This window comes from Mugil cephalus, chromosome 5, assembly GCF_022458985.1.
Source record: "Mugil cephalus isolate CIBA_MC_2020 chromosome 5, CIBA_Mcephalus_1.1, whole genome shotgun sequence".
Classification (NCBI taxonomy): Eukaryota; Metazoa; Chordata; class Actinopteri; order Mugiliformes; family Mugilidae; genus Mugil; species Mugil cephalus.
The window spans coordinates 11,083,486-11,109,224 of NC_061774.1; the positions used below are offsets into that span (position 1 = coordinate 11,083,486).

The 25,739-nt window shown below is 40.5% G+C and overlaps 2 protein-coding genes across 3 annotated transcripts in view; one reads left to right on the top strand and one right to left on the bottom strand.

Annotated features, from left to right (window-relative positions):
- The window catches only part of LOC125008451 (neuronal acetylcholine receptor subunit alpha-7-like), a 32,656-nt gene extending 13,940 nt beyond the window's left edge, over positions 1-18,716 (bottom strand). The window contains exons 1-4 of the mRNA XM_047585716.1: positions 18,517-18,716; positions 6,490-6,629; positions 2,379-2,423; positions 1,206-1,315 (exon numbers count right to left, since the gene is read on the bottom strand). Of these exons, the coding sequence (XP_047441672.1) occupies positions 1,206-1,315; positions 2,379-2,423; positions 6,490-6,629; positions 18,517-18,586 (365 nt within the window). The 5' untranslated portion in view covers positions 18,587-18,716. The remainder of the gene's footprint in view (positions 1-1,205; positions 1,316-2,378; positions 2,424-6,489; positions 6,630-18,516) is intronic.
- A 5,599-nt stretch (positions 18,717-24,315) lies between these two features.
- LOC125008454 (uncharacterized protein C3orf85-like) lies at positions 24,316-25,631 on the top strand. 2 transcript variants are annotated; one of them, XM_047585719.1, is made up of 5 exons: positions 24,316-24,545; positions 24,692-24,727; positions 24,820-24,944; positions 25,041-25,126; positions 25,328-25,631. In XM_047585719.1, the coding sequence occupies exons 2-5, from the start codon at positions 24,694-24,696 to the stop codon at positions 25,404-25,406; spliced, it is 324 nt and encodes a 107-aa protein (XP_047441675.1). In that variant the 5' UTR covers positions 24,316-24,545; positions 24,692-24,693; the 3' UTR covers positions 25,407-25,631. The 2 variants fall into 2 exon arrangements, with proteins under 2 accessions (XP_047441675.1, XP_047441674.1); XM_047585718.1 differs by having other exon boundaries at positions 24,318-24,545; positions 24,676-24,727.
- The last annotated feature ends 108 nt before the right edge of the window (positions 25,632-25,739 follow it).

Consider the following 25,739-nt stretch of genomic DNA (forward strand, 5'->3'; position numbering starts at 1 on the left):
CTATGACCTCTACGGAATGATTTCTGTGCAATGCATGCTTTCTGGTACATCTCCCAGATTAAAAAAAAAATGATTAAAGGTGTTTTAAGAGAATGGGCTGGTATTTTCGCAGATTTGAGAGAAGCATGCATGAGAAGCACGACAGGTGGACTCTGAGCGGAGGACAACGGTGACGACACTTTGACAGACAGAGCCAGGTAGGTGGAATGATTTATAACGGGGAGACCACCAAGGCTGGGGACAATAAAATATGAAGAGGAAAAGAGTTGATTGAATAGAGTGAATTACAGTGGGACAGTGAGTTATGAAAGAGAGGTGGAGGGAGACACAAATAGCATGAGATGAAAAGAGAGATGACGAAGTGGAGGGAGAGGGGACGCACACAGGGAGAGGATAAAAGGCAAAGAGACGGGGAAAGAGAGGGGTGAGAGCACCGAGATTAGTGTCGGTAATCCTGGCTGGTCTAAAAGCTGAGCTTTTAAAATTTGGGTTAATACTCCCAGACCTTTGTCTTGTCCTCGTGTTCCCTGTAATGTGTGTGTTGTTTGTGTTAATGTGTTTGCTGCAGGCAAATGCAGGCATCAAGGGAAGCATCTGAGGCTCCTCTGTCACCCACTCAGTGTTATCTTAAGTTTGTTTTCTGTTTTCGAGCCAATCCAAACATCTGTTGTGCATTGGTCAGATCACATTATGTCTGTGTCATGGTATATATATGTATTTCTTTGTGACTGAGCAAATCCATCTCGTCTTATGTTTTCGTTCCCCTTACTTTCAGACTCAAACATCCGTGTCTGTCCCGAGCATGCAGAAACGCAATTAGTTGTGTTGGAGAAAAACAACCGGCCTACGTCTCTAATTGACCCAAGAGCGTGAAGAACAGAGCACAATCAAACAGTGCAGCGCAGGTCTGACTGGAATCACAAAATGAAATGAGTCTCATTTGTAAAAATATAAAGACTTTGACCTCAGCTCATTCTGATTATCAACTTGCTCATTAAAGAATATTTGTTTTTGTTTGAATTCGATGAATAATAACCAGAAGCATTTACAGATTTTTTTTCCCCGTATCAAAACAGACATGTTTATTTGGTGCAGCCCGAGAATACACAAACACAAACCCCTATTTTCTCAAGAAAAAGACTTTTCAAACTAAATCATAACCTTTTTCAATGACCCTATAGTGAGTAGAGGAAGGCAGCTCCAACCTGTTGTAGAGGAGGATGTCAGGCGTCCAGATCTGGTCTGAAGGGAAACGCAGGTTCTGGACACCGGGGTAGTTTTCTGGATTCCAGCTCAGGTAGATGTCTGTCCAGTGCTGACACAAAAGAGAAATAAATAAATAGATAAATGCACTTCAACAAGTGACTATGAGATCATGTGGCGTTTTTATAATCCTTATGCTTTTTAAAAGGAATTTAACTTGCAATGGCCATAATCCAAGTGAATTTATACAGGAAAATCTAGTAAAAAAGGGGCTGCACTGTGCCACAAAGGAAATGAAAATGGAGAGATATGAATGACGCTACTGTTATTAAAGTTTTCAAAAGCTTAAAAGAAGCAAAGAAAAATTTATTTTCCTGGAAACATGTTTCTTATCAGAAATACAGTACGTACAATGTATCTGAATAGTGATTCCTTCAGAAAAGCGCCTTAAAATTGTTACATGTTATATAAAAAGCAAGTGATGGTTCTCCTCTCCGCTTCATGAGAACTCACCTATTTATTTAGACGTACCTAGCACCATTTGAGCCCCGGGGGAACTGTAACTGATGCACAAACTAATTTGGCTGGAGGCTATGAATCTGTGTGTGAAATGTTTCACCCCATGGCATTAAGTCTGCTCACAATCAAGTTGACTGCTGCTTAAATATGCTGAATTATTCCCCCACTCTTTCTCCTTTCTGCTTGACAGTCTGCCTGAAGGGATGCAGTCCTGAGTGTGCTGATGCGAGGCTTGAACATGCACACATAAATGCAACGAGTCAAGGGTTTTTATATTTTTTGCATTTCGCCTTCTTCGGATAAGCGGCGAAGACGGAATGACATGCAGAGTCACACCGTGGGCCGTGCACATGTGAGGTTCAGATCCATTGTTGTTATTCAGACAAAGTGTGACAAAGATGACAACGTGAGCTGTGAAAATAATTTCGCATAGCTTAAATTAGGCTATGTGGTCGTACAGTACAGCAGTACACTCTAAGATTCATCGTTTCACCGGTTGTGTGCTGTTAATTCAGCGTCATCTATATGCACTTAATCTTGTGGCACTAGTAATTTGAGAAACGCGGTCACGGTGCTGCGAAGATAATTGTGCAATAAAAGTATAATTAAATCCCGTCAAGTTGGTGTTAATGTTCCCTTCTGAAAGTTTGTCTCACCAGCTGCAGCCAGGCGTTGGTCATCAGCACTTGGTTCTTCTCATCCTGAGGACGGAAGAAGGAAAAGAACAAAGAGATAAGTTTGCTTTTATGTAAGCGGTGACAAATAAATGTTCTTGCTGTATGTAACCAAGTGTAGTGCTGTTGAAAGGCTGCACAGTGGGACCATTTAATAAAGTGCACAACAATTTTACGACAGCTAAACACAGCGGGTCTGAAGCTGTGGCAATAAACTGTCGGGCTGGCTCTGAGTGCCTCATTCCTCAACCAACTGATGCACAATGAACATTGAGATATATGAAATTTAATTTATTTTCTTTTTTAACATGCACACAAAAACAGGTGAATGCGAACAGTTACTTCGTACTTCATATGAATCATTTTCCAAAAAAATCCCCAAAAAATAAAAATAAGGATTAAACGCTTCAGAATGAAGCCTTTGTCTTCAGCGAATAATGACCTTGAGATATGCATTTGAAGTGCATTTATTGCATTTGGGAAATGACGTTGCGCATATTCTTGCTGCAGGCTGAAATTAGCATTTCTGCAAGCATCAGAATTTTTGCTCTCAGTGCAGAGGGAAAACATCAGGAGAGCTGGCGAGGATTCTTTGACTAAAAGGAGTCGTGAGGGGGGTTGAAAGGGACCAAAAAAGTTTCCCTTAAAAAAAAATACTCCGCTTTTATCTGTTTATTTATTCTTTCTCTCTTCACCCTTTTGCCGCTTGAGCCACATATGAGTCCACTGGAGTTGGACACATATGGCAAACCCCTCTGTGATGACTTCTCTGGAAGCTGATGACCCAGATGCCAGAACTAAAGTTGCAACTCAAAGTAGTTTGAAATGTATGTCTCTTCAGAGATTTAAAATCCCCAAGTAGTCTGTGTGCGAGTGTGTAGATGCGCATGTGTAATTCAGTGAAAACACAAATTAGGATTGGTGGTTGGCACTGATGCCTCAGAGAAAGAAGTTTCCAGGGCTCGAATCCAGGCCGACTGGGGCCTTTCTGCGTGGAGTTTGCATTTTCTCCCTGTGTCTGCATGGGTTCTCTCTGGTTTTCTCCCACAGCGCAAAAAGACATGCTTGTTAGGGTAATTGGTGATTTTCAGTTGGCTCTAGGTGTGCATGTGAGTATGAATGTGAATGGAGACCTGCCCAGGGTGTACCCTGCCTCTCGCCCAGCGACAGCTGTGACAAGCTCTACACAGGCAACAAACTTCAACTGTCTTTAAAGTGCTGCTTGAGAGCTTAAGGTGCTGGAATAATGCAAATGTCAGTTATACGAAGCTTGTTAAAAGATATCAATGAAAACTTGTTGCAGGATTCAGCTCTTGCTGCCAGTCACTGATGTTGTTAGGTTAGACCTCCCTAAATAATTTGGTGCTGTTTTATTTAAAAAAAAATAATATTTTTTTGCAGAAAGCTGCAGACAAATTCCTCCTCCACTGTGTCTTTATCCGATCCATTCCACTCATTAATATTAATTTAATTCAAGTACTTAAGAAAGATTTTGTTGGAACTTGTGTTGGAACCTGTGTTTGTTGTTGCAATGTGTTTAAGCACACACACATAAATTCTCAGTCTTTGTTAACAGTTTGTTCGCTCACATCCTGTGCATCTCCTGGGGCCTAAGCCTCCCCTGTCCTTCAAACCTAGCGACGCCCCTGCTGCCATATGAAGGCCAAATCATTAAAGGTCAATAAAACTGTGGTACGTGCTCAGTTCCTTTATTAGAAACCATCTCAAACAGCCAAGATATCTAAAACAGCACCTACTTGTGTATCAAATGTTAAACTGCCTCTCTTAGAAATGACTGAAGACTGAGTACTAGGATACATTTTGAGAACTGAATGTCCAATGATATCCAGTGACGACAGGCAGAAGCTGCACTCAAGTATGCATTGGCATAATTGGGATGGCACAATATGGATGAGAGTTTCCTGGCGTAGGTCCAAAGGTCCACTTCTGGCAGTAAATGGGAGAGACTGCAGCAAAAGGAAAAGATTGTGTGCGCTAAAGCAGTGTCCCAGTCACACCGGAGACACTGAACAAGACTGGAAAGTGACTGTAGGAAAGTCAGCTCATTAAAGCTATAGGACAAGAGAATAAATAAAGTTAGCTTCTGTGTGAGAGCCGTCTAAGATGAGCTTCCAACTCTCAGAAATGTGAACCAGTGTTGAAAACACTCATCTATTCATCTTGCAAATCAAGTCTCAGATCAACAAGAAATCTTCTTATCATAAAGGGTAATTGACCCAGGCAGCAGTACAGTCAAAGATGCCGGGCCCGACAAATATATTCCCAGAAATAGCAGCCACTTTAAGATACTCCAGTCAGAAGACTGTGGTGATCACTGAAGTTACCACGCTCACATATTTGAGGATTTGTGGCTACTGCACATCCATGCAGTGCTGCTGAAAAGGTTGGTGCTCTGAGACCAGCCGGCTTGAAATAAAGCCTTGCAACCCAAAAAAAAAGCTGCCTGGTTATAGAGAGGAATTCATCCTCATAGTGTTCCAAATAAACTGACAGCAACGAAAGGAAAAGTGAGCTGATGTACATTAACGCAGATTCCTCTGAATGCAATTAAATAAACAGGAATAAACATGTTTGCTAATCTGCAAACAGCTCTTCCTTGATACTATTTTTGTGCGAGCACGCCTGCTATCTACAGTGAGCCTGTGTATTCCTGTGAGTCTCCGTACGAACAAAGTATACCTAGAGACGCCTGACCTAGAAACATACAAGATCCAGTCAGTCAACTCTGTTTACTCTAAATTTAATGCATAAATTTGTTGAATTAACACCAGGGTTCTCAGGAATAGCTGAAAAGTAAAACTGCAGCACACTAGCCCACATCTGGGTGGACTGAAAGGTTCTACTAAGTAACTAACTAACTAAGGGACAACAACTGTGATCCACTTCAGAAATCTAGTTGACCTTTCACTTCAGTTTTTACCTAAACTGCTGGATGGAAGTAAATCTGCAAATAAACTCTATTGTCTTCTTCCGACAGATGAGAAGGCAACAACTAAAAACAACACAGACAAACATTTCACAAACTGCCCGTCTGTGAAAACCATGTAGCCCTGGGGGAAGAGCACACAACACACACAGACCGTCTTATCTGTCTGTTCTGACAAATGAGAGCAGACATCTGGCTGGTAGAAAACGCAGCTCAGTTAACTCGTTAACATTTCCCTGAACTGTTTCCTCTCTGGAGACGAACTGACTCGCAAATGCGCACAGAGCCTGTGTTTGGTTTTCCAAAGTCCTTTTTTTTTTTTTTTTTTTAAATCACACCTAGTTTAAAAAGTCTCTACAGATACTAGACCAGGACTAATCTCTGGGCCACAATCTGAAGGACAGAGGAAGGTAATGTGTAAAACTCTCAGAAATTCTAGCAAGACATCAGCTTTTGTTGAGCTTTTGTTTTGTCTACAGTCTAGACGTGAGAAAAAATGTGAATGGGAAAAATGAATTAAACATTTAACCCAAAAGTACTTCAATAGGACTGTAGGTATGCAAAACAACTGGATTCTTACAATGAAATGTCAGAGAGGGAGGAATTATGGCCTGAAAGGTGTGAGTTGAGGCAGACAGCGGCTAAATTATAGCACTAAATGTAATGTATAAACATCTCAAAGCCATCGGTGTGTGCATGCGTGTGATAGTGAAGTGTTTATTGCAGTATGCGCCTCGGTCCAGTGGGTCCTTATGTAACAGAAGTTAAACGGAAGAAGTGCATCACGCCACCATTTAACATGTTTCATAAGTACAGCCCTGCCGCTGGATGTATTACTCACTGCATGGATACCCACAGCGTTAAACACACACACAGCTTAGAGATCTACTTAAGACTTTAACGGTTTTTATTTGTCAAACTTAATTTCTTCCACATTTTTTGTGCAAACATCCTCCAGACCCAGGAAACAGTTACCATATCTGGCCGACTCACTGCACTATTCCACTGGTTGTGATAAGTTGTGATGATTGTGTTGTGGGACTTTAAGCCGCCATCGTGTGATCATGTGGTAAACCTTCTCTACTCTGCACTGTCCAAACCGAGCCACATACGTGCAAAGAACTCGAATGAATTCAGTTTCCTCACCACGTCTATGATCTGCAGCAGCGTGAGGCCCAGCTCCACCAGGATTGACGCTGAGTCATTGACCACAGGCCTCTCTAATCGATTGTAGTTCGCCAGCAGCTCCTTGTAAAGCCTCCGCTGGTACTCCCCCTGCAGGGAGCCTGGAGAGAAAGCAGAAAAAACAGATGTGGTTTGTGTGATACAGTATTTTATTAAATTAAATTTGCAACATCTGTATAAAAATTAAAAAAAAACAACAACCAATATTTAAGCACAGAGGTTTGTGTGACAAAATAAAGAATTGATATTACACTGTCTCCCACCCACGGTTAGCACATACTGTATGTGAGACCCTTCCAGCCATAACCGTTTCTGAAGGTCAGTGCTTGACGTATGGACTGAGAATGGAGGTTTTCTTCTTTCATTTTAAACCGTAAATCTAGCTCCGGTGTTCCAGACAAGGTATTTTTAAAACGCCATCAGTGTATTGGCTTTCGCTATCCGTTTCCTTGGAACGTTTTCATGTATCCTTCTAATCCAGAGAGTAGCTTTAATGGTCTCCCTAACCTTTTACCCTTCCCTTGCTGGCACCAGCTGGTAGCCAGATTATAATTTACCTGGGAGAGTTTTAAGCACACGCACCGCACACTGCACACACTCCCTCTGCTGAGGCTGGCCCGAAAAGTTTCTACAGTTCACCCTGTAAAGTTCGGTATAAACACAGTATAATGTAAGGGGAAGGTGAGTATGTGTTGAGGCAGAAGTTTTGAAGAATAATGAATAAATAAACATGTGCTGACATCTGCGTATTCGTCTGCTGACTGTGACACACACACAGAAAGAGCAGCGGGACTGTGAATTGGTGTAGTTTTAAGGTCTTGGGTAATTAGGATAATGTGTTTGTTGGCCCAGCTCTCATCACCATTATTGATCCTCTACATCACTCGCAGCACACAGGTAGAACGGTCCATTTATGCCAAAATGAAGGGACAGCTAAAGAGACAGAATCTCTGTCGCACTCCAGCGTTGAGAGTCTTTTGGACAAAGAGTGCAACAAGTTCAAACCGTCGCAGCACAAATCTGATGTCACAGCAGGTCATCTATGTCACGTTCTTAGCAGGTATTAAACAATCTTAATCTCCTGAGGAAATAGAGATGGCTCTGACCTATTTTTATGTACTGAGTCTATGTTAGCTGACCAGCTGTAGACCCAGGTACTACACACTCCCCGTTGATGGTTACAGGCTGCAGGCGGGGCAACAAAATGCAGGAAATTAACTTTAGCTCTTTAGCTGTAGCTATATTGAGCCTTCTTACCTCAACAAAACAAAAAAACACAAGCAAACGAATAAAAGGTATCAATTTTTCGATTAAGTAAAATGTGATTAACAGACAAAAAATATATTGGATCATAAAGTTATTACATTTGCAACTTATGGTTTTCCATTTGCTTATTTGAAATGCACATAGAGGCCAAGACAAACTGAATCCTTATGGACTAAATCAGCCAAATTAAAGGGTTTTTCTTAAAAAATTCATAGATTTTAGAAAGAGTTTCACAGGCTCAACAAGTCTTTTTAAACTTAAACTTCATTAAGTCATAAATTATAACAGAATGTTGTCACCTGTATGCTAATGTCTATAACAGAGCCGTTGGCATATAGTGCCCCTGGAGCATCTGCGGTCGCGTTAATGCACACGAATTTAGCTGATAAAGTCACCTTCCACATTTAAACACTTAGTAAATAATCTACTGGGAAATGATGGATCGAGGTAAGAATCGAAGATGTATAGTATGAATAAGAAATGAGAGGCGAGTATTACAGACACAGCCTTGTAAAGCTGTGAAGAGGAGAGGAGTACGCCTTTGGCCTAGCGTGGTGCTGATTGGCCCATTAAGGCTGTAATGAGGAGAGTTATGGCAGGACTGAGCCCGAGGTCAGAGAAAGAGGAGTCGCAAGAAGCTGCTCAGCGCAGCAAAATACACGCACGCCTCCCGAGGAGCCACAAGCGCTCTGATTAATAGATCATTAGTTTATTCTCCCCACCAGTGCATCCACCCATCCATCCTCCACGTCCTTCTGTGGACCACTGAGTGATTCACTGCTTTCCACAGACACATTCATATCCACAGACACATTTTGCACTATATTGTCTTTCTGTTTGTAAACAGACGTGAACGGACACGGTGTAAGTGTTGTAAAGGCTGTTTGTCCAATTGTTTCTACACAGTCTTAATAAATCAAGAGGCAGAACGGCCGAGCCGTAAATCTCATATTTGCACAAATATGGACGTGCACACAAACTGTGAGACAGCCTCTACTACAGCTTCTGCCCTGCCAGCCTCCCTCCTGCATCTTTCCTGCGTTTTATTACTGTGAAATGTGAACTGGGGCTGAACAAACACAACTAAACTAATAAAGTCAGTGAAGAAGAATTGAAAGCTCACTCTCTGTTGCTGCTCGTCTCATAAAACCGTGTTCAGAAGGAATCAGATACTCAAATGAAATAAACCACTGTGCCAACTTGAATTCATAAACAGACCGTGTGTGGCGTACGCTAGGGAAGGAGGGATGGATTCGTGAGTTGTTGATTTTTTTTTTAATCATCTCTCTAATGAAGCTAATATGAGAAGCTGGCATGAAGGTATCATCTTTCAAACACCACGGGAGGCACCATGAAGAAACTCCAGCAGGGGGAATGAAAAAGGGAATTAAAGGGAGTGGGACGAATACAAGATCTGTCATTTGTTCATCACAAATTCGGTTTTTATCCCTGTTTTCCAAAAATGTCTTTTTATTCAAGGAACAGGATATAAAAGATGTTGGTAAAGCTCTGGTATACTTTGAAGAAGAAAAAAGTTTGCCTCTTGTTGATTGTTGTTTGTGAACTTATTTAGTAAGGGCTCAAATATAGCAGATGTTTATTTATAGTCCTACTCTTTACGCTGGATGTTTTAATTCAGGGTAAACACTTGCTGTTCCATTATTTTATTAGAATCGTCTTTCTTACCCATTCACTATACTGGCACCAACAGATGAACTGGGTAGAATCTAGAGCACAGGTCTTCAACAGGAGGTCCGTGACCCCTACGGGGTCCGTGGAGGTAGTGCATTTTTTTTTTCTTTTTTTTTAAATTTCCCCCCACAATTTTAAATTACTTTAATCAACATGAACATGAATATGAACATATTTTAGTAAAGGGATAAATAGAGGTTGCACTTAATCCCTCCATCAGTTTGCGGGTCCTTGGCCTGAAAAATGTTGATGACGTCTGGTCTAGAGGATTAATGATGTAGCTTCTCTGTCTTTTCCCATAGTTGCTGTTAATCTAAAGCACATTCACGCCAGTAGGATCAAAAATATAAAACAATTATGTTGATTTTGACGCTAAACAAGAGGTGCCAAACATGCAGCCTGTGGACCAGTACCAGATCGCCAGAGTGTCCAACCCGGCCCCATGGGAGGAATTTGAAATGGATAAGGGGAAGGAGGGAGACGTAGGAAGTGCGAAAACTACATTAAAAAAGCATTAACTGCAGTTTTTCAATAAAAGTAACTGCTGTTACTATTTTGTCCACTAGGGTTCACATTGTTTTAGTAAATGTTGAGGACATAATATAACGCAACATAGAGACCAGAACTAAACAGCAGATGGCAGCAAAGAGCTGAAATTGAGCTTATGCTTCTTAAAAAATGACGGGTTGTTCAAATAATGTTTTGTGAAATGACATTTTTATAATCTATGTTCTTCTTTGCGCTAAAATAAAGGGAAACATTCACAACTGTCGTTATTTATACGTTATTATGCCATTACGTTACTGGTGCGCTCCACTTGAGACCACTTCAGATGTATGTGACCCCTGAACTAAAACGAGTTTGACATCCTTGCACTAAACCGTATGTTTATTCTTAATGTCACTTTAGGCATTTCACCTTTCACCTGCAAACTTTGCTAGTATTGATCTTAGTTTCCTGCTAAAGAGAAGAAAATTAGTGTGAATAACAGTGTAACATGTGTGTGCATGTTGAACTGACACGCTAATGAAGATTAACAAACACAGATCAATACATCCAATTCTAACATAATGTGGGTCATTAGAGGAAATGTCAGAGGTCATCACTGTGTCCAGGTCAGGTGTGTTAGTGGAATTAAACAAACTATTGATCAGCACTAAAAAAAAAAAAAAAACAGGTAAAACAGGGATTGTACTGTATACGTCTTCATGTGTTAAGGTCAAACATTTAAAGGTAATATCCATAAATAGAGAGAAGGTCAAAGAACAATTCATCCTAATATGAGCTGCCCAACTCAAACTGGTATCTAACGCTGTGGGCATCATCAAAATAAAATACAGTAAAATATGATTATCCAGCCTCCTTCAGAAGGTCACACAAAACACACAAACCAACAGCCCACACACAGCTCGAAGGCAGTGTCACAGTCCATAAATGTAGATGGTTGCAGATGACAGCATTGCTGGAAAAACAAAAAAAAAACAAAAGGAAAACAAAGAACTAAGTCATTCTCTCCAATTCAACCTTTTTTTCTTTATAAATCCTTCCTCACTCTTTATGTTCTGAAAGAATCCGATTAGCAGCACAGATTTTGTTGGGTATATGAAACGTCCCCTTGACAAACTCATCTGTGGTGACATTGCAATAGATGATAGGGAGCACGCTGGGATCCAGTTATTTGGGTTCATCGGTAGTGAGTGAAACTTTAATGGCCTTGCTGTTCACCTGCAGATGGATTTGACTGGAGGTTAGGAGCTGAAAAGCGCGGAGCTGGTGAATGTGTCAGTTAAGCATGAATGAAAGAAGCTGACGCACTGAAGGCAAAGTTTTAATGTCACGCCTTAACCTTTGCATCCATTAATTGCAGCCGGCCCATTAATATTCATGATTAAAAATAATCACTGTGACTTGCACTTTTTTACTCAGTGCAAATATGACTGGGGCTCGTACAAAACAGAGCCACAAACACGTACACAGTGTGAGAGAGGTCATCAGGAGAACCTGAAGTTTTGCTCAACGGGCCATTACACAAACTAAGCCAGCGGCTCAATGAGGAAAATAAAACATCAGCGTGAGATACTGAGATGGATAGGTGTGTTGTGATGATCAGACCCATCTCACAGGCTCAGGGGCCAGACTGGTTCTGTGTTTCATCTGTACCCCCTCCCAGCTAAATGTGTTCAGCTCTGTCCCATGGCTCTGACCACCTGCTTACCCTGTATGTGCCTTTACTACCATTTATACACTATACAATCTTTGCCACTGACGTTATTCACAGAAATAACAGCTTGGCTAAAAAGCTCAGACAAAAGATATTTTTAAAAAATGCTTCAAATAGTTGTGCACCTCTATAAAAACGACAGACCTGTAAGTGGAGAGTAAGACCACAGCTCCCACACTAGCCGGTGTGCATAATAAAGGATGTGGCATTGCACACTCCTTTTTTTTCTAACAGGTCATTGAGAGTGTTTCCTCTCAAACTTCACGAGAACGTTGTTCTCCAGCAGGATCACAGGATGTCTGCATATAGAATTAGTCCTAGCTCACAGTAATAACCAGACCAAGGCTGCTTCTGTGCACCTCAGTGTCCCCGAGGGACTAAAATTAATACAGTTTACATATTCACAATGTCTCCTTTGAGATCGGGCTAATTCCATCTGTGTTTCCTTGACATCGTCATTTATCAGAAGAATATTGGACAGGTGCGCCATGTGGCAGATACTTGTGAATATGAATGGGCAGGAAATTAAAAAATGTGAGACACATACAGATGTAAATTTTGTCCGTATAATCTCGTCTTTGCATAAACTGGTGGAGAGACAGCCTGTCCACGAATGTGTCATCATTTCAATCTGTAACGGGAGAAAGTCTAGACTAGGATGTAAAAGTTTTGAATGAATTCATGGAGAAAAATGTTAAATTTATGTGGACGGGACTCGTAGATTTTTGTTGTACTGGAAGAACAATTAAGAATTGACAGCATCAGGACAGAGAGATGGTTTGAGAAACTGCCTGACAACAACAGTAATGCCTTCGTATCACGTAGATGTAGCTACCTAGGATAGGATTAGGGATAATTTTGCTCAGCATAATTGTCAAGGAAATTACTTAGTGTTTGCAAGGTAGGAAGAAAATGACACAGACACACCAGAGCTCTATATAAACCAGACAGAATCCCAGAAAATTTTGTATCACTCAAAGATTTCAAGTCCAACAAATTAGTCAACTCCCAAGCTTCTTTATTAGAGACAAACAGAGTTTTTTGTCAAATTGAAAAAAATCTGTTAAATAAATTAAATTCCATATTGGCAGAAGTATGACTGTAGAGCAGGTAGTCCAGGAGGACAAACCGGTTAAATGTTCAACTTCACAGGTAAAACATGCACCTAAAACCATCATCGGTGTGGTCATAATAATCTGTAATCTGTGTGATGCAATTCATCATCCTTTGTCAATGGGGAGGACAGAGCGTCATAGACACACTTACATGTTGCAAGGACAGAGGCAGTTTTAAATGTCATGTGCAAATCTATAAAGTGAAAGTCAAAAGTAGATCATTCCCATATTTCCTCCCTTTCAGCGTCTTTATTGCTGCACGCCTCTATCCTGCCTTTTTCTTCTCTGTATCGCTGCACCTCTTATCCTCAAATAATGCCTTTATCCCTTTACAAGCCTTTCCAAACCTCCACATATATTCTAGCCCCCCTCTTGTCTGCTACTTTCAGCATTTTGGTTCTGAGCTGCAGTGAAAGAGAGAATTGTAGAGAAATAAGTCTCAAAACTAACTCAGCTCTGAGTTGGTAAACAAATGGTGGGATTCGTGTAACTTTGGTAGAGGGCAAGTGAGGCCAAATAAACAGGTAGAAGGTGATTGGTGCAAACTGATCTGTTCCAACTGTGCAGCCCAAAATATATTTGTTTGGGCTGGCATCTAAGCACGTTTACCTTCTTCTCTTTCGGCATCACACTCGGAATAATGAATGCTCGGAAATTTAGCTATGCAATGGTGCCCCATTTGAAGTAGCTTTACTGGGTCATTGCATTCAGATGAGACTATCCACAAAAAGACAGCCTGAGGTATCATCGTGACTCTCTCACACACACTTCTCAGACATCCACCCAAACAAAAAAAACAAAAACAAAACAGGATTGCTATTTTTGGCCGAGCACTAAATGACCACCTCTTACATCAGGGTGTTTTAGTGCCCCTGACGTGGCCAGCTAAACCCGTCCAGGCTCAGCTGCTTCCCAGCTCACATATCAGAGGCGGAGGAACGATCACAGCTTTGTTCATCGGTCTCTTTCTGCCAAGGTAATCTGCCTTACTCGTTAAATCAAACATCGTCATAGTACTCCTGTGCTTTTGGGAAATCCAAAAATGATGTCACCACACATCGAATTGAGTGTAACAGGCTTCACCAACTGTTGTTCACACCAGTGATCTTGATGCTAGACATACTGCAGGAAGTGGATTCGCATTACGTAATTTAAAAGGGCCCCAGCTACACTGGAGGCTCTTCTGAATTACGTAATGCAAATCCCGAGGAATAAATAATGGGCAGTGGCGACAAAAGGACTGGGAATATTAGAACAGATGTGAAAAAGACAACCACTTCACTTTAACTGAACATTAAATAACATGCTGCCGGCTGGTTCTTTCTTTTGAGACTTGTATTTGAAAGAAAGAATTTAAAACGCTAATATTAGATTCCATTGCACTGAAATGGATCCTTCATTGCATAGCGTAATCTAATTTCATCCAAAATGCTATCATAATCTCTAAAAGCTAACTCTGTTGTCAGGTCTGAAACACAAAAAGGGCACTGATCCCGGAATGAGACAGAGAGACCAGAGTTATGAACCTGAGGGGGTACTGACTGAGCTGCACAAAGAAACCACAGACAGACCACCGCTCCCTGAAGGCCTGGAGAGTCAACACCACGACAAGTCTAGGGCCTTTCTGATGCAGATCGAATGATATTGTACGGGGAGAACTATAATAGAGACAAATGTTTTCCCGATGCATTTGATGAGTTTAAACCTTGAGATTATAAACTAGAAAAGGCTGGGTGAAGAACAAGCATTCTGGTTACGAATTCTAACCGACTGTGATGAAATCAGGAAATAGTGCAAAAGCGCTGACATAATGAAACAAAGCAAGATTAAAAAAACAACATAAATAAGCGACAACGATTCGGAAAAATGAATCCAGTCTGAGAAATACCAAGAAATTGACAACTAGGACAACTTTTGGCTGGTTTCAAACCGTATCAATCCCCAAAGACCCCCATGCTTCACAGTTTGGTAAACAGTCTAGCACGACATTGCACCAACGCTCAAAGTGATGCATAATTAATACGTGTGATTCGTTTTGTCACAGATTACCAGCAGTCTACCTGGGTGTTAACCACCGACTGCATATGGATTATCTAGGTGAAATCAGACACTGCCACCATTCAGACCTTCAAAACTGCTCTTGTGTGGCTTCACTTCACCAGGAAGTAATTGTAGCAGTGCAAGGTCCAATTTATGCAGCACCGTAATTTCAAGCAAGGGCGACAACATCTCCAACATAACATGCTGAGGTATTTGTTGATGACACACGCCATGGGTTCGACATCTCTGGTCAACAAGTCTCAGAAGAGCATTGCTGGTCAGGACCCAGGGGCCAATTCCCTATTTTTTCTTATTTCTTGTTTTGAAACTCAATAAAATTTCTGAAAGAAAGCATAAGCAGAATCGATAATGGCGTTGGTATCAATCAAATCAGAGCCAATCCCCAATCGGCACTCTTCTGAATTTTCACTCGCCAAATGTCACGGTCAACAATAAATCTTTCAGATATCGATCAATTACATGTGTCACAGCGACCTCACGTTGGTGTGTGCCAACAACTCCCTGCCAAATTCTAACACGTCCATGCGCTTGCAAATGGACGCCCGCACGAGCACGGGCAATCTATCTCTCCTTTAGGTTACGGCCAACCTTGAAAACCCCACTGTGAAGAAATTACGAGCTCTGAGCACTATAATGTTTGAAGGGCTGCGACGAACAAAGTGTGTGACCGCGTGGACGGAAGTGAACATGTGCGTGAAAATGCACCGTCTTGTATTGATGCGCGTAGCGAGTGTCCTCCAAGAGGTGGCAGACTAGGACACTTAATCTTCAGTAAGCACCTCTTTAGTCTGGCCATGAAGTTATTGTGGATTAATTTCAATGTGCACTCACATGTGTGCACAGCTGACACACAGTTCTGCCTCCAACACTAACCAAGTGTGTGAATTGATTTAAATTAAGGTCACATCTTCATTGGCAATGGTCTAGCGCCGCATTATTTCACCATCAATCATTTGGCAGTGGAACGAGTCAGTCGGGGGTGGGGGGATGGGTGGGGGGGGGGGCTCGGCAGTGAAGCATCCAGATGTTCAGCTGTTCTAAACCTACATCTTAACCCAGGTGGTTAGCCCATTACCTAACCTGTTTCAGAACACAGATGGAGAGACACAGAGAAGAGATTAGAGTCAGGGAAATGAGTGGAATTACTGGAGGCACAAAAAAAAAAGAGGGAGGCCAAACATTTAAGTAAGGATGGGTGGAAAAGTGGAGCTACACGGAGGTGAAAATGCTGCAAAGGGGGATGAAATGTCTTATTTCTACGAAATGATTAAATTGACAGTAACTTTTTTATTTTGTTCTTTATTTTTTTCCGTGCTTCCAGTCAGTTTGACACAGAGACATGTTACTTTCTAAATATTTAGACACAATTTATCCTACTCTTGCAACATCTGTTATGTTCCCATTTGTAGTTATGCCGTCGACACAGTTCCAGTTGGCAATAAAAAAAAAAGAGTAGAATCTCCCAAACTTAAGCAGACAAACATGTGTAAGAAGGGCAATATGTCTGCAACAAGAAATAACGTGTAAAATGAGTAATGATGAGGATAATGGTAGGGGTAGGAGAGAGGATGAAAACGGGACAAATGAGAAACTTTAAAGGATACACTTCCAAAGGGCATGAGCACGCGCTCAGTGTGTGAGATGCTTAAATCAACTGATGAACTCCTTCATTAACACATAATTTTCTTCATGTGACTGACCAGAGTTGTGAGCAGGGATCAGGGCGTGTCATGTTTCGAATGAACGGATTCATATAGGAGAGATTTATAATCTATATTCGGAGGCTCCGAGTCCTATATCAGCCGGATGTTTAATCCTAATCCAAGGGCTAAGACTTCTGCTGGAGTGCATGTCTGCCATTTTTCAACCATGTTGAACACACAGCCCACTGGGATAGAACTGAAACTGCTTATTGTTTATACTGGTTTACAATTTGAATTAAAATCTCAAAACTTGTGAATTAACTTGAAGGCTGCACAACCTGTTGGGGCGCTGAAAGTCAGTTTTACATAAAGTCAGCAATTAAAGAGCATTAAGAAAATGTTGATGATGCAAAAGACATGAGGAGAGAAATAAAGTGAAAGACATAGAGTGAGATTATTATTATTATTATTGTATTTTTAGTGGGTACTGTTAAACATAGGGCTAAAATGCTTTTAAATCTTTCAATTACTATAGAGTGAATTTATTCAGTCCCCCTTGCAACTTGCAGGAAAAAGAATAACCTGAGTGAGATCTGTCCTACGTCTCCACGCTACGTGTGGCTGCATGCAGTCGTAACAAACATCTCAAGGAAGCCAACAAGTTCTACATCCCCTATTTTGGCTGTTGTCTTGGGTTTCACTTGACAAATTAAAGCTGCTTATCAGTGGCACAGTGAATGCTCACACACTGAGCTCAACAGCGGCTAGCTCGTTCTTTAATCTCCACGCACAAAGCCTCTATTCTGCTTCCAACAGTCAGCCGTGACACATCACGACACTAAATAATGAGGAAACCCAACAGATAACCCGTCTGAAAAGCTTGCAGTGGTGTGTGGCTGTCTGTGTCACTAGATCACAGTCTCAACATTAGAAAGTCCACAGTAATTAATTGACAGATGTTTGTTTTCAAAGACTACCAAGTTCTCGTCTTGTTGGTACATTTATGAAAACTGTCAAATGGAGAAAGTTGGGCTCAACTTGTTTTATTTATAGTGGATCTTTGGTTTGTTATTTTTTATTTTATTTTTTGTCTGGAGACAGGAAACACATTCAACACCAACAACAACAATGTCCATAAAAGACCGTGAAGGCCTCCTGTCATGGACCTGCATGTAATCCATCCTCTTCCTATCCATCCACTCAGTATTCCCATCCCCCCACCCATCCATTCTTCACTACAAGGTGACCATTGACTGATTCAGCATGGTGAGGTGAATGGGGAATGGAAGGTGGCAGGTTTGAGTACAAGGCGGACATACACACATGTAGCTCATGCACATACACGCACGCAGACACACGCAGGAAGAGGGTTTGAAGGCTTCATTCATTGCACACGAATAGGCAAACATTAACGCGCGCACTGTTATCGTTATAACACATATACACATAAATGCATGCAGACATGTGCATGGTGTTTTAAGTATTTTGGTGATAAAGTGACGCATTACATGTCAAGGAGAACACGGATGCACGACCATGATTGGAGTCTTTAAACCTCCTCATATTGGCCATTCAAAGATTAAGCAGCTAATTTATTGTCATCAAATAAATTACAGCTATTTACTCCACTTTTGTGAGCTTCACATAAAATTTATAAATAAAATATCAAAAAGTTCCATCTCTGTCATTCCACCGGGACATACAAACTGTAGTAAAGCATGAGAAAAAAAATCTCAAATTTAGGTTTAAATATTTGCATATGATGTGTCTAATGTTAGAGAACTTCTATGAAGGTAGAAATAAATGTTTCCTAAACCTCCACAGTCTCTTTAGGAATATGAGATTTAAACTTTACGCTGTGACTCAGTTAATTAAATTATTCCTCCTTGCAGCCTTATCAACCCTCATCCTGTTCATTTATCATCTCGCTGAAGAAGCTGCAAAATAAATAAATAAACGAATAACTTGATCAAAAGGGACCCAAGCCTACCTCTGAAAAGAATAGCTGTCCAAATATAAAATCCAACCGACCACGGTCCCCAAAACTTGTGGCACCGCATCCTGGCACCGCTCAGTGAACTCCGCCGGTGCCCGGCTGTGGGCTCTCAGTGTGGGCTAAAGACAGCGACTCTGCTCCGGCTCGGCGGCGGAATGAACATGAGGCTGGAGAGGGAAAGAGAGGAGGGGGGCAGCTGTGTGAGAGATGAAAAGACAGACAGACAAGAGTTGAGATTGGCGCGTTCACGTATCACAATTCCCCCCTCTCTCTGTACCACACACACACACAGCGCTGCACGGAGGAGCACGACTGAATCATGTCGGGTCTGGAGTGTCGACACGAATGGGGTTAATTTAGATGTGAATCCACTTAGATAAGTGCTTTAAATTTAATACTATATTGTACTTATATTACATAGGACGTGAAAACACAGTCTCATTGTGGGGGCACCTAACTTTGGGGGACAAAAAAGTACAACTTCTTTCCTGAATCCTTGAGACTTGGTTTGATGCTAGGTTGAGAATGATGCCATGTTCATGGTTGGGGTCTGTGTTAGGTTTGCTTTCTCCAAAATCAGAACTCAGACGTACATTACTGAATGATAGCCTGATTTACTGAATATTTTATGGAGGTTGCAAGAGGGCGGCTGTTGGTAGGAGAGGCATATTCTGGACAGAGAAACTACATGTAAGCCAAAGTGCAGACAACGCATGGAATCACAAAACAAACTGTGTACTGTACGTAGACTAGGATACTGCAGAAGCTGGAGTGATAGATGAGCCTCAGGTGTGCAGGTAGGATAGGCAACTGAGCCTCGTCCAGGCACACAAACAGAAACACAAGCACATGAACAAATAAAAGACAAAACATTGGGGAGGGAGAATCATGGCAAAACCATGGGAATAAGACTCTGTATGTAAGAAGATTGTCACCCCACGCACATTTATATCCAGTGGACGCTACAACATACTGATCTGTTCACAGACTACAGTGTGTCTCTTAGTGAGGAAAAAATCAGTGACAGTAAGTTTATCGACTTAAATCAGTAGTTTATTTATCAGTGCACTTGGCCATGAAATAGTCTGGTAGGTAACCGTAAGAAAAATGTGTGTTTTTGTACTTCAATGCTCTGACAGAGTTAATAAATGACATGCGCGTTCATTAGTCCATTTAAGCTAAACTACCCAAATTGTTTGTAGCAGAATCAGTATGTTCTCATGTAGCCTGCAAAAACAATAATAACAATTATAATGATTAAAAAAGTGTATTTCACATAATGTCAGGCTATTCTTTTAACAAACATCTCAAATGGTGCAGCTGCGTTTGTTTCCCTCAAGGGACTCAGCGATCACCGAAGTCTTAACAATACTTTCCAAATGGTTATGTCAACATTTCTAATCTAATCTAATCTATCTAATGTCTAATTTCTATGCACTACAAGAAGACTTGTTAGCTACCCCAGGAGGCCCAATAAAACTAGATTAGTGTAGGTTTAAATCAAAACCAGAGAGTTGCAGCTTTAAACACTCACGTCGTTCATCTCACCATTTGTCTCTGTGCTGGACAGGAGTAACTGCTCTGGGCCATAAAACAAGCGCAGATCACCCTCCACTTCTCCAGCAGCTGTAGACTATCATTTATGAATGCGCCCTGTGTCACACTGCAATTTCCCCCTTCCCAGCACCACAAAGAGGTTCATCAACTGCATTTTGTCATATTTGTCTCCTCTTTGTGCCAGGCTGGCTCATAATCAAATGACCGATTTATTCCATGACATAAATGATTTCGTTTGGAAATGGAATCGGACAGGCAATGAGGGGGGACACTGCTGCACATTTCCAAATATCCGTCCTGTGCCAACGGCGTTAGAGCAGCTTGTGCTCTTTTTCATGCTCCACGTGTGTTTGTCCCATGAAGCTTCTTCAGAGAAGATTATTCTGTCAGACTTGATACCTCGTTGCATATGTGTCAGTGATAGTGTGGGCTCCACAAAACCTCTGATTATGCTCTTCATCCTCAGTTACGCTCCCACTGGAAAACTTCCAGTCACAGAAGACAGTGACATTTTGGCATAGAAATACTGAGCCAGCTGTGAACTTAGAACTAAAAGTGTTGCTATAGAGGTTTAGGGCAGAGCTGTCCAGAGTGCTGAAATAAACCAGCAGTGCCACTTGACCAACATGTGGCGTTTGGATGTTAAAATGTTAGTTCTCAAGTGACAATATTTCAGTAACAATAAAAACTTGTGATGAAAGTCGGCCTATTCGGGGCCGACCTTATCTGGCAGTTCATGGTTATAAGGATCTGATCTGTTTGATCTGTGCCACAAAATGACACCCGTAACAAGAAAACATCTAAGATAAATAACGCCAAATCCATTTCAAAGCTGAAAAAAAAAAGCCAGGAACTACAAAAGTCTGATAGCATGAAATATAAAAAGTTGTTCGTATTGTCTGAAGATGGATCTCAGTTGTACTTATATCTTAAATCCTATATCTTAAATATCAATTATCTTGATATTTTTTCTTAGACCAGATCTGCACAAACAAACTGAGGGAGTCTGGCCCTCAGCAAACTTTTACCTGTTGAGACTCTTTTAGCAAAGCATTACAACGTCAGAAACAGGGACTTAAATCTTGGCCCCTGGCTCTTTATAAACACACCTGGCATTTATTAGTTAAAGCAAATGTCTCTTTTTTTTAGCAGCACCCTAGAGATTTATGACATTATTAGAACTTTGCTTCAGGAGTAAGGCCATAAATCCATTTGGCTCACCTACCTATACAGGTGTGTCTAACCCTACTCACACTGATTGTCTCAATTGTTAACACTGTGCCACAATCTGCGCACGCAGATTTCTTTTTATAGGAAACAGATCTGGGCTCTGGCTGGGCCATTCTAAAACATTAATCTTTTATTGCTTAACCCATTCTTTTGTTGGTTTCAGATGTGCTCTCGGCTGCCGTCATGCTGAAAAGTCAAAGTTCTCTTCGTGTAGAAGACTCTTTATCAAACCTGACTGATACTTGGACCGATTCATGATCCCATCCCTTTCTTTCACTAAAGCACAGCTGAAGAAGATCTGTCACAAACCAACACTTTATTGTGGTTATGGTGTCTTATTGCTGATTTGAACAACAACCAAAAAAGGTTAAATCTGGATTTTTCCTGATATAATTGTATTTCTGCTTTGTCTGCGTTGGTGAAAGCATCTTTAGGACCCGAGACTTCAAGGCCCAACATTTAAATTTTGCAGGTTGAAGATCTCCAGGACTGTGAGGGCCGCTCAATGCACAAATCTCCCAGTAAGAGTTGAACGATTGAGAGGAAACGGTAAGCACAGAAAGGAGCGTTAAGGCCAGTGGGAGCTATTAATTCTCTATCTTTTATAAATGAGGAGTGTTCTGTTAATGGACTTAATGTTGTGCAGTCGCCTCTGCTTCTTCCTCCTCTCTTTGTCTTTTTCCCCCTGCCATATCTCCGTGGTATTTTTCTAGTACATAAAGCAAACCCAGCGTGGATAATTACCAGCAACAGAATCAGAGCTGCGGCACGTTATTCCGCTCATATGGCGATGTATGTGAACACCGCGGTGCAAAGCAAAAGCCTATAAAGTCAGAAACAGTAGACAGATGTTTTCTCATCTCAGTTGACGCTTTTAAATTATTACTTGCATGAAATTTTCAACAGAAGACTGCATTTTGTCCAACATTTGTCTCATCTATTTCCCCTGTTTTTAAATTAAATATTACAAATATCCCAGCACGGTGCTTGCATATGTGTGCATGTGTGTGATGGAATGAGGTCAGATGAGCTTTTTGTCTGAGTTGCTTCCTTTTTAAGCGCAGAAGACGCCAAGGTGTGCGAGTCCATGAAAGCGAGAGTGCACATGGTTGGTGCGTGTAATTCTCTAACAATATATACATGACATGTACTAAAAGAACAATTATTGCAGTTTTTGAAATTGTTTTTGCACTGTGTTTTTGTGTGTGTGAACATCCATCCCACACAGCAAAGTGCGTCTTATCCCTCCTGGGACGACTTTTCCTCTGTTGTGCTGCTGCCAACTTGCCATGTATCTCTGTTACACTTTACTCATGGGCTCTTTATCATAGTATGTCACAGAAAGGTCAGAACTCTCACACACACTTGGGAGTTTACAGTGGAAAAGGTCAGCAGGGCACACAAGGTCAGATAGTCTGGAAAACAGCAAAAAGGCCTTCGAGGGTTTGAGCACTGTGTGGGAGAACAAAAATGAGGTATGATCAAAGAAAAACTTTAAAACATCGAGAGGGGCACAAACAATTATGCACAAAAGTATTCTCACAGAAACGTAGAAGTGCTAGTGTTCATAAATGATTTAAATTATTAATGATTATTGATCTTTTTGTTCATTTTCTCTGGGAATAAGCCCCGCTTCAGCTTTTATGTGGTCATTTTTCACATGACTGCATCCGAGCAAGATCTATAACTTTTGTTGTCTGTTGTCTCTGTCCTATTTAATTTCTATTTGGTCACTAGTTTTCTTATCTTATCTTATCTTATCTTATCTTATCTTATCTTATCTTATCTTATCTTATCTTATCTTATCTTATCTTATCTTATCTTATTAAATATTACATCACTTTAAGAAATTCACTTGGAGTCTCCTGCTCATGCTATAAAGGATAAGAGGCCTCATGCAGCACCTTAACAATCAGGAGCTGAAATTAACACTCTAGAGGGCTGCTTTGAAATATTTGAGGACTCAGTCGACCTTTCTTCAATTCAGAAACTGGTTTAAATTACATTCCCTTAGGTAACTATAATATTTCCCTTCTTGATGAATTGCATTGTTTAAGTTAGTTGTAACATTTTATTGTTTTATTCCTGATTTTATGTCATTGATTTACTGCATATGTGATCACACGTTTTCATTATGTTCTTTTTTTTTTTTTTTTTGAAAAGTCCTGATGATGGCGCTTTCCTCTACTTATGATTTATTGAAACAGTTTGCATGAGTTAAATAAGATACTTTTGAACATTTTGTTTCAAAAGAGGTCAATGCCTGGTTCCTAAACAGTGAACACACTTCTATTAAATCTTTAGTTAATTGTCTATCCAGGCTTAGGACTCCACCCAGTGGAAGTTATGTGGATGTACACTCAATTCATCTATTTAATAATACACATATTAAGATATAGTTTAACAAAACCACGTCATAAAATCATGTGTTTATTAAAATGAAGAATTATTTTAAACCCATGCAATAAAACATGAAGAATTTATTAATAGAGTTTTATATGAATTTCACAGAAATATAGTCAGAGAAGTTTGCAACACAACACACTGTGTATATGTTAAAAATGCATTTTTTTAAAGTAATTTTTCTACAGTGTCAACAAAAACAGAATTCATTAACACATTTCGTGTAGTCATGCTATTTTTTTGAACAATGTTCAACATACCCGTCCTCTCTCTTATATTTAAAGTATAAAATTACAAAGGTTATATCACAACAAAGCGCAAATTGCAACTCAAATCAATGGCACCCCAACAAAAACACATGAAAAAAGACACATTTCCAAATCTCCACATCATCAACCTAATTTATTTCAAATAAGGTCACAAGAAACCTAATGAAAGATTTAATAGCCTATCATGAGGCTGTCAGGGCTTTAAAATACTGAGTAGAACTTGGTTTGTGCAAATCAAGATCCTGCACTGCGTTTGTTTACTGACTATTAGTCCATACTGCAGCCTCCTTATGCCGAATCTCACAGCCTGACTGTGACCACAGTGTTTGCGCTTTACGTGTGTTTGGATAGTCTGCTGCAGCGTCTGCATCCAGAAGAGTGGTTACTTTGACTGAGCGGTCTGGCTTGATTGAGTCTATTCATTCCTCTCTGGTTCCCAGGAAAAGGAAAAAAATAAATAAAGAAAATGTGAAAGAATCTCTTGTTCACTTTCACATTCGGATGAAAGATTCTGAGGTCTGAGGACAAACTTTCAGCTGATCAGCAATTCACCACTGGCTGCAGGTAAAGCTCACTTTCTGGCTGTTTTTAAGATTTCTTCTTTAGGTGTGCCGCTTTTTCACTGAGCTGAAACAAACTCAGGTAGTCATACATTATGTGCACGTGTGTCAATATTTCTGCTAATTATTTACAGTGTAAACGTTTCATAGACATGCAGTTTCTGATTCTGTGGGCCCTTTTGAGCGGTGAGTCATTTCTTTTAATCTTGTAGTTCAACCAGGGAAGCGTGTTCCCTCTGCTTTAATAATAACTCTTTATTAATTTACATTGTTTTCAGGGGTTCTTGCCGCCCCTTTCACGCAGGAAGAGGAGGCAAAGCATTTCATCAGGCTGAAGAGACAGTCTGGATACTGGGATCCATACCACTCTCAGAACCAGTGGGGTTACACCATTCAGGAACAGGTGACACTGTGGTCTGGTTTCAGAAAATATGGCAGTTTCAGCATAATCTCTTGAAAGCGATTCAAAAAAAAAAAAAGGTTTATCTTTTGTCTGCAGGCTAATGAATACTGGACAGCCATTCGAACAGATGCTCAGTACTATATGGACATGGGTAACCTGATGTTTGACCGTTCTGTGGCTGAGTAAGATAATCCACTTTTACATGAGGTGTATGACATTAGAATGTTTTATTTTGCCATATTCACACTAACATGGGAGAGTTTCCACCTAGTTCATTACTCATACCTTGTATTTATCATTTATCAAAAATGTTTATGTCCCCAAATGTCAAATGTTATATAAATTGTTTTCAAGTCATCTTCTTTTATCTGGTTATGTTACAGTGAAAACAACAGGCTCTACATGGAGATGCTGCGTAATGCACGGGCTCACCTGGACAGTCAAACGGGTCAACGCAGGTAGAAGACAGAGACGATTAAGACCTGAAGGATATTAGATCAAGAAAAAGTAATACTACAGCCAAGCTCAGACATTTATCATTATATATCCTAAAATGATTTATATGTTGACCAGGTTCACATTGTGTCCAATTGAACTTGAAATGTGTTAGCTTTGCAATTACATAAGATCCTATAACTGTATAATCTAAGTGTTTCTAAACAATGTGCAGATAATGAGGCCTTGATAGAACATAAAAATCACTTCTACTGTATGTCATGATGTTAAAATAATGCTGAAGATTTATGAAGAGAGTGTATAATAATGATATAAAGGATTAATAAACTTATAATACAA

What these genes read in the sequence shown, in the direction of transcription:
- LOC125008454 (XM_047585719.1), top strand. Translation starts at nt 24,694, where the DNA reads ATGCAGTTTCTGATTCTGTGGGCCCTTTTGAGCG. An exon ending in TCTGTGGGCCCTTTTGAGCG is followed by an intron (nt 24,728 to 24,819) that starts GTGAGTCATTTC and finishes CATTGTTTTCAG; the next exon opens with GGGTTCTTGCCGCCCCTTTC. An exon ending in TTTGACCGTTCTGTGGCTGA is followed by an intron (nt 25,127 to 25,327) that starts GTAAGATAATCC and finishes GTTATGTTACAG; the next exon opens with TGAAAACAACAGGCTCTACA.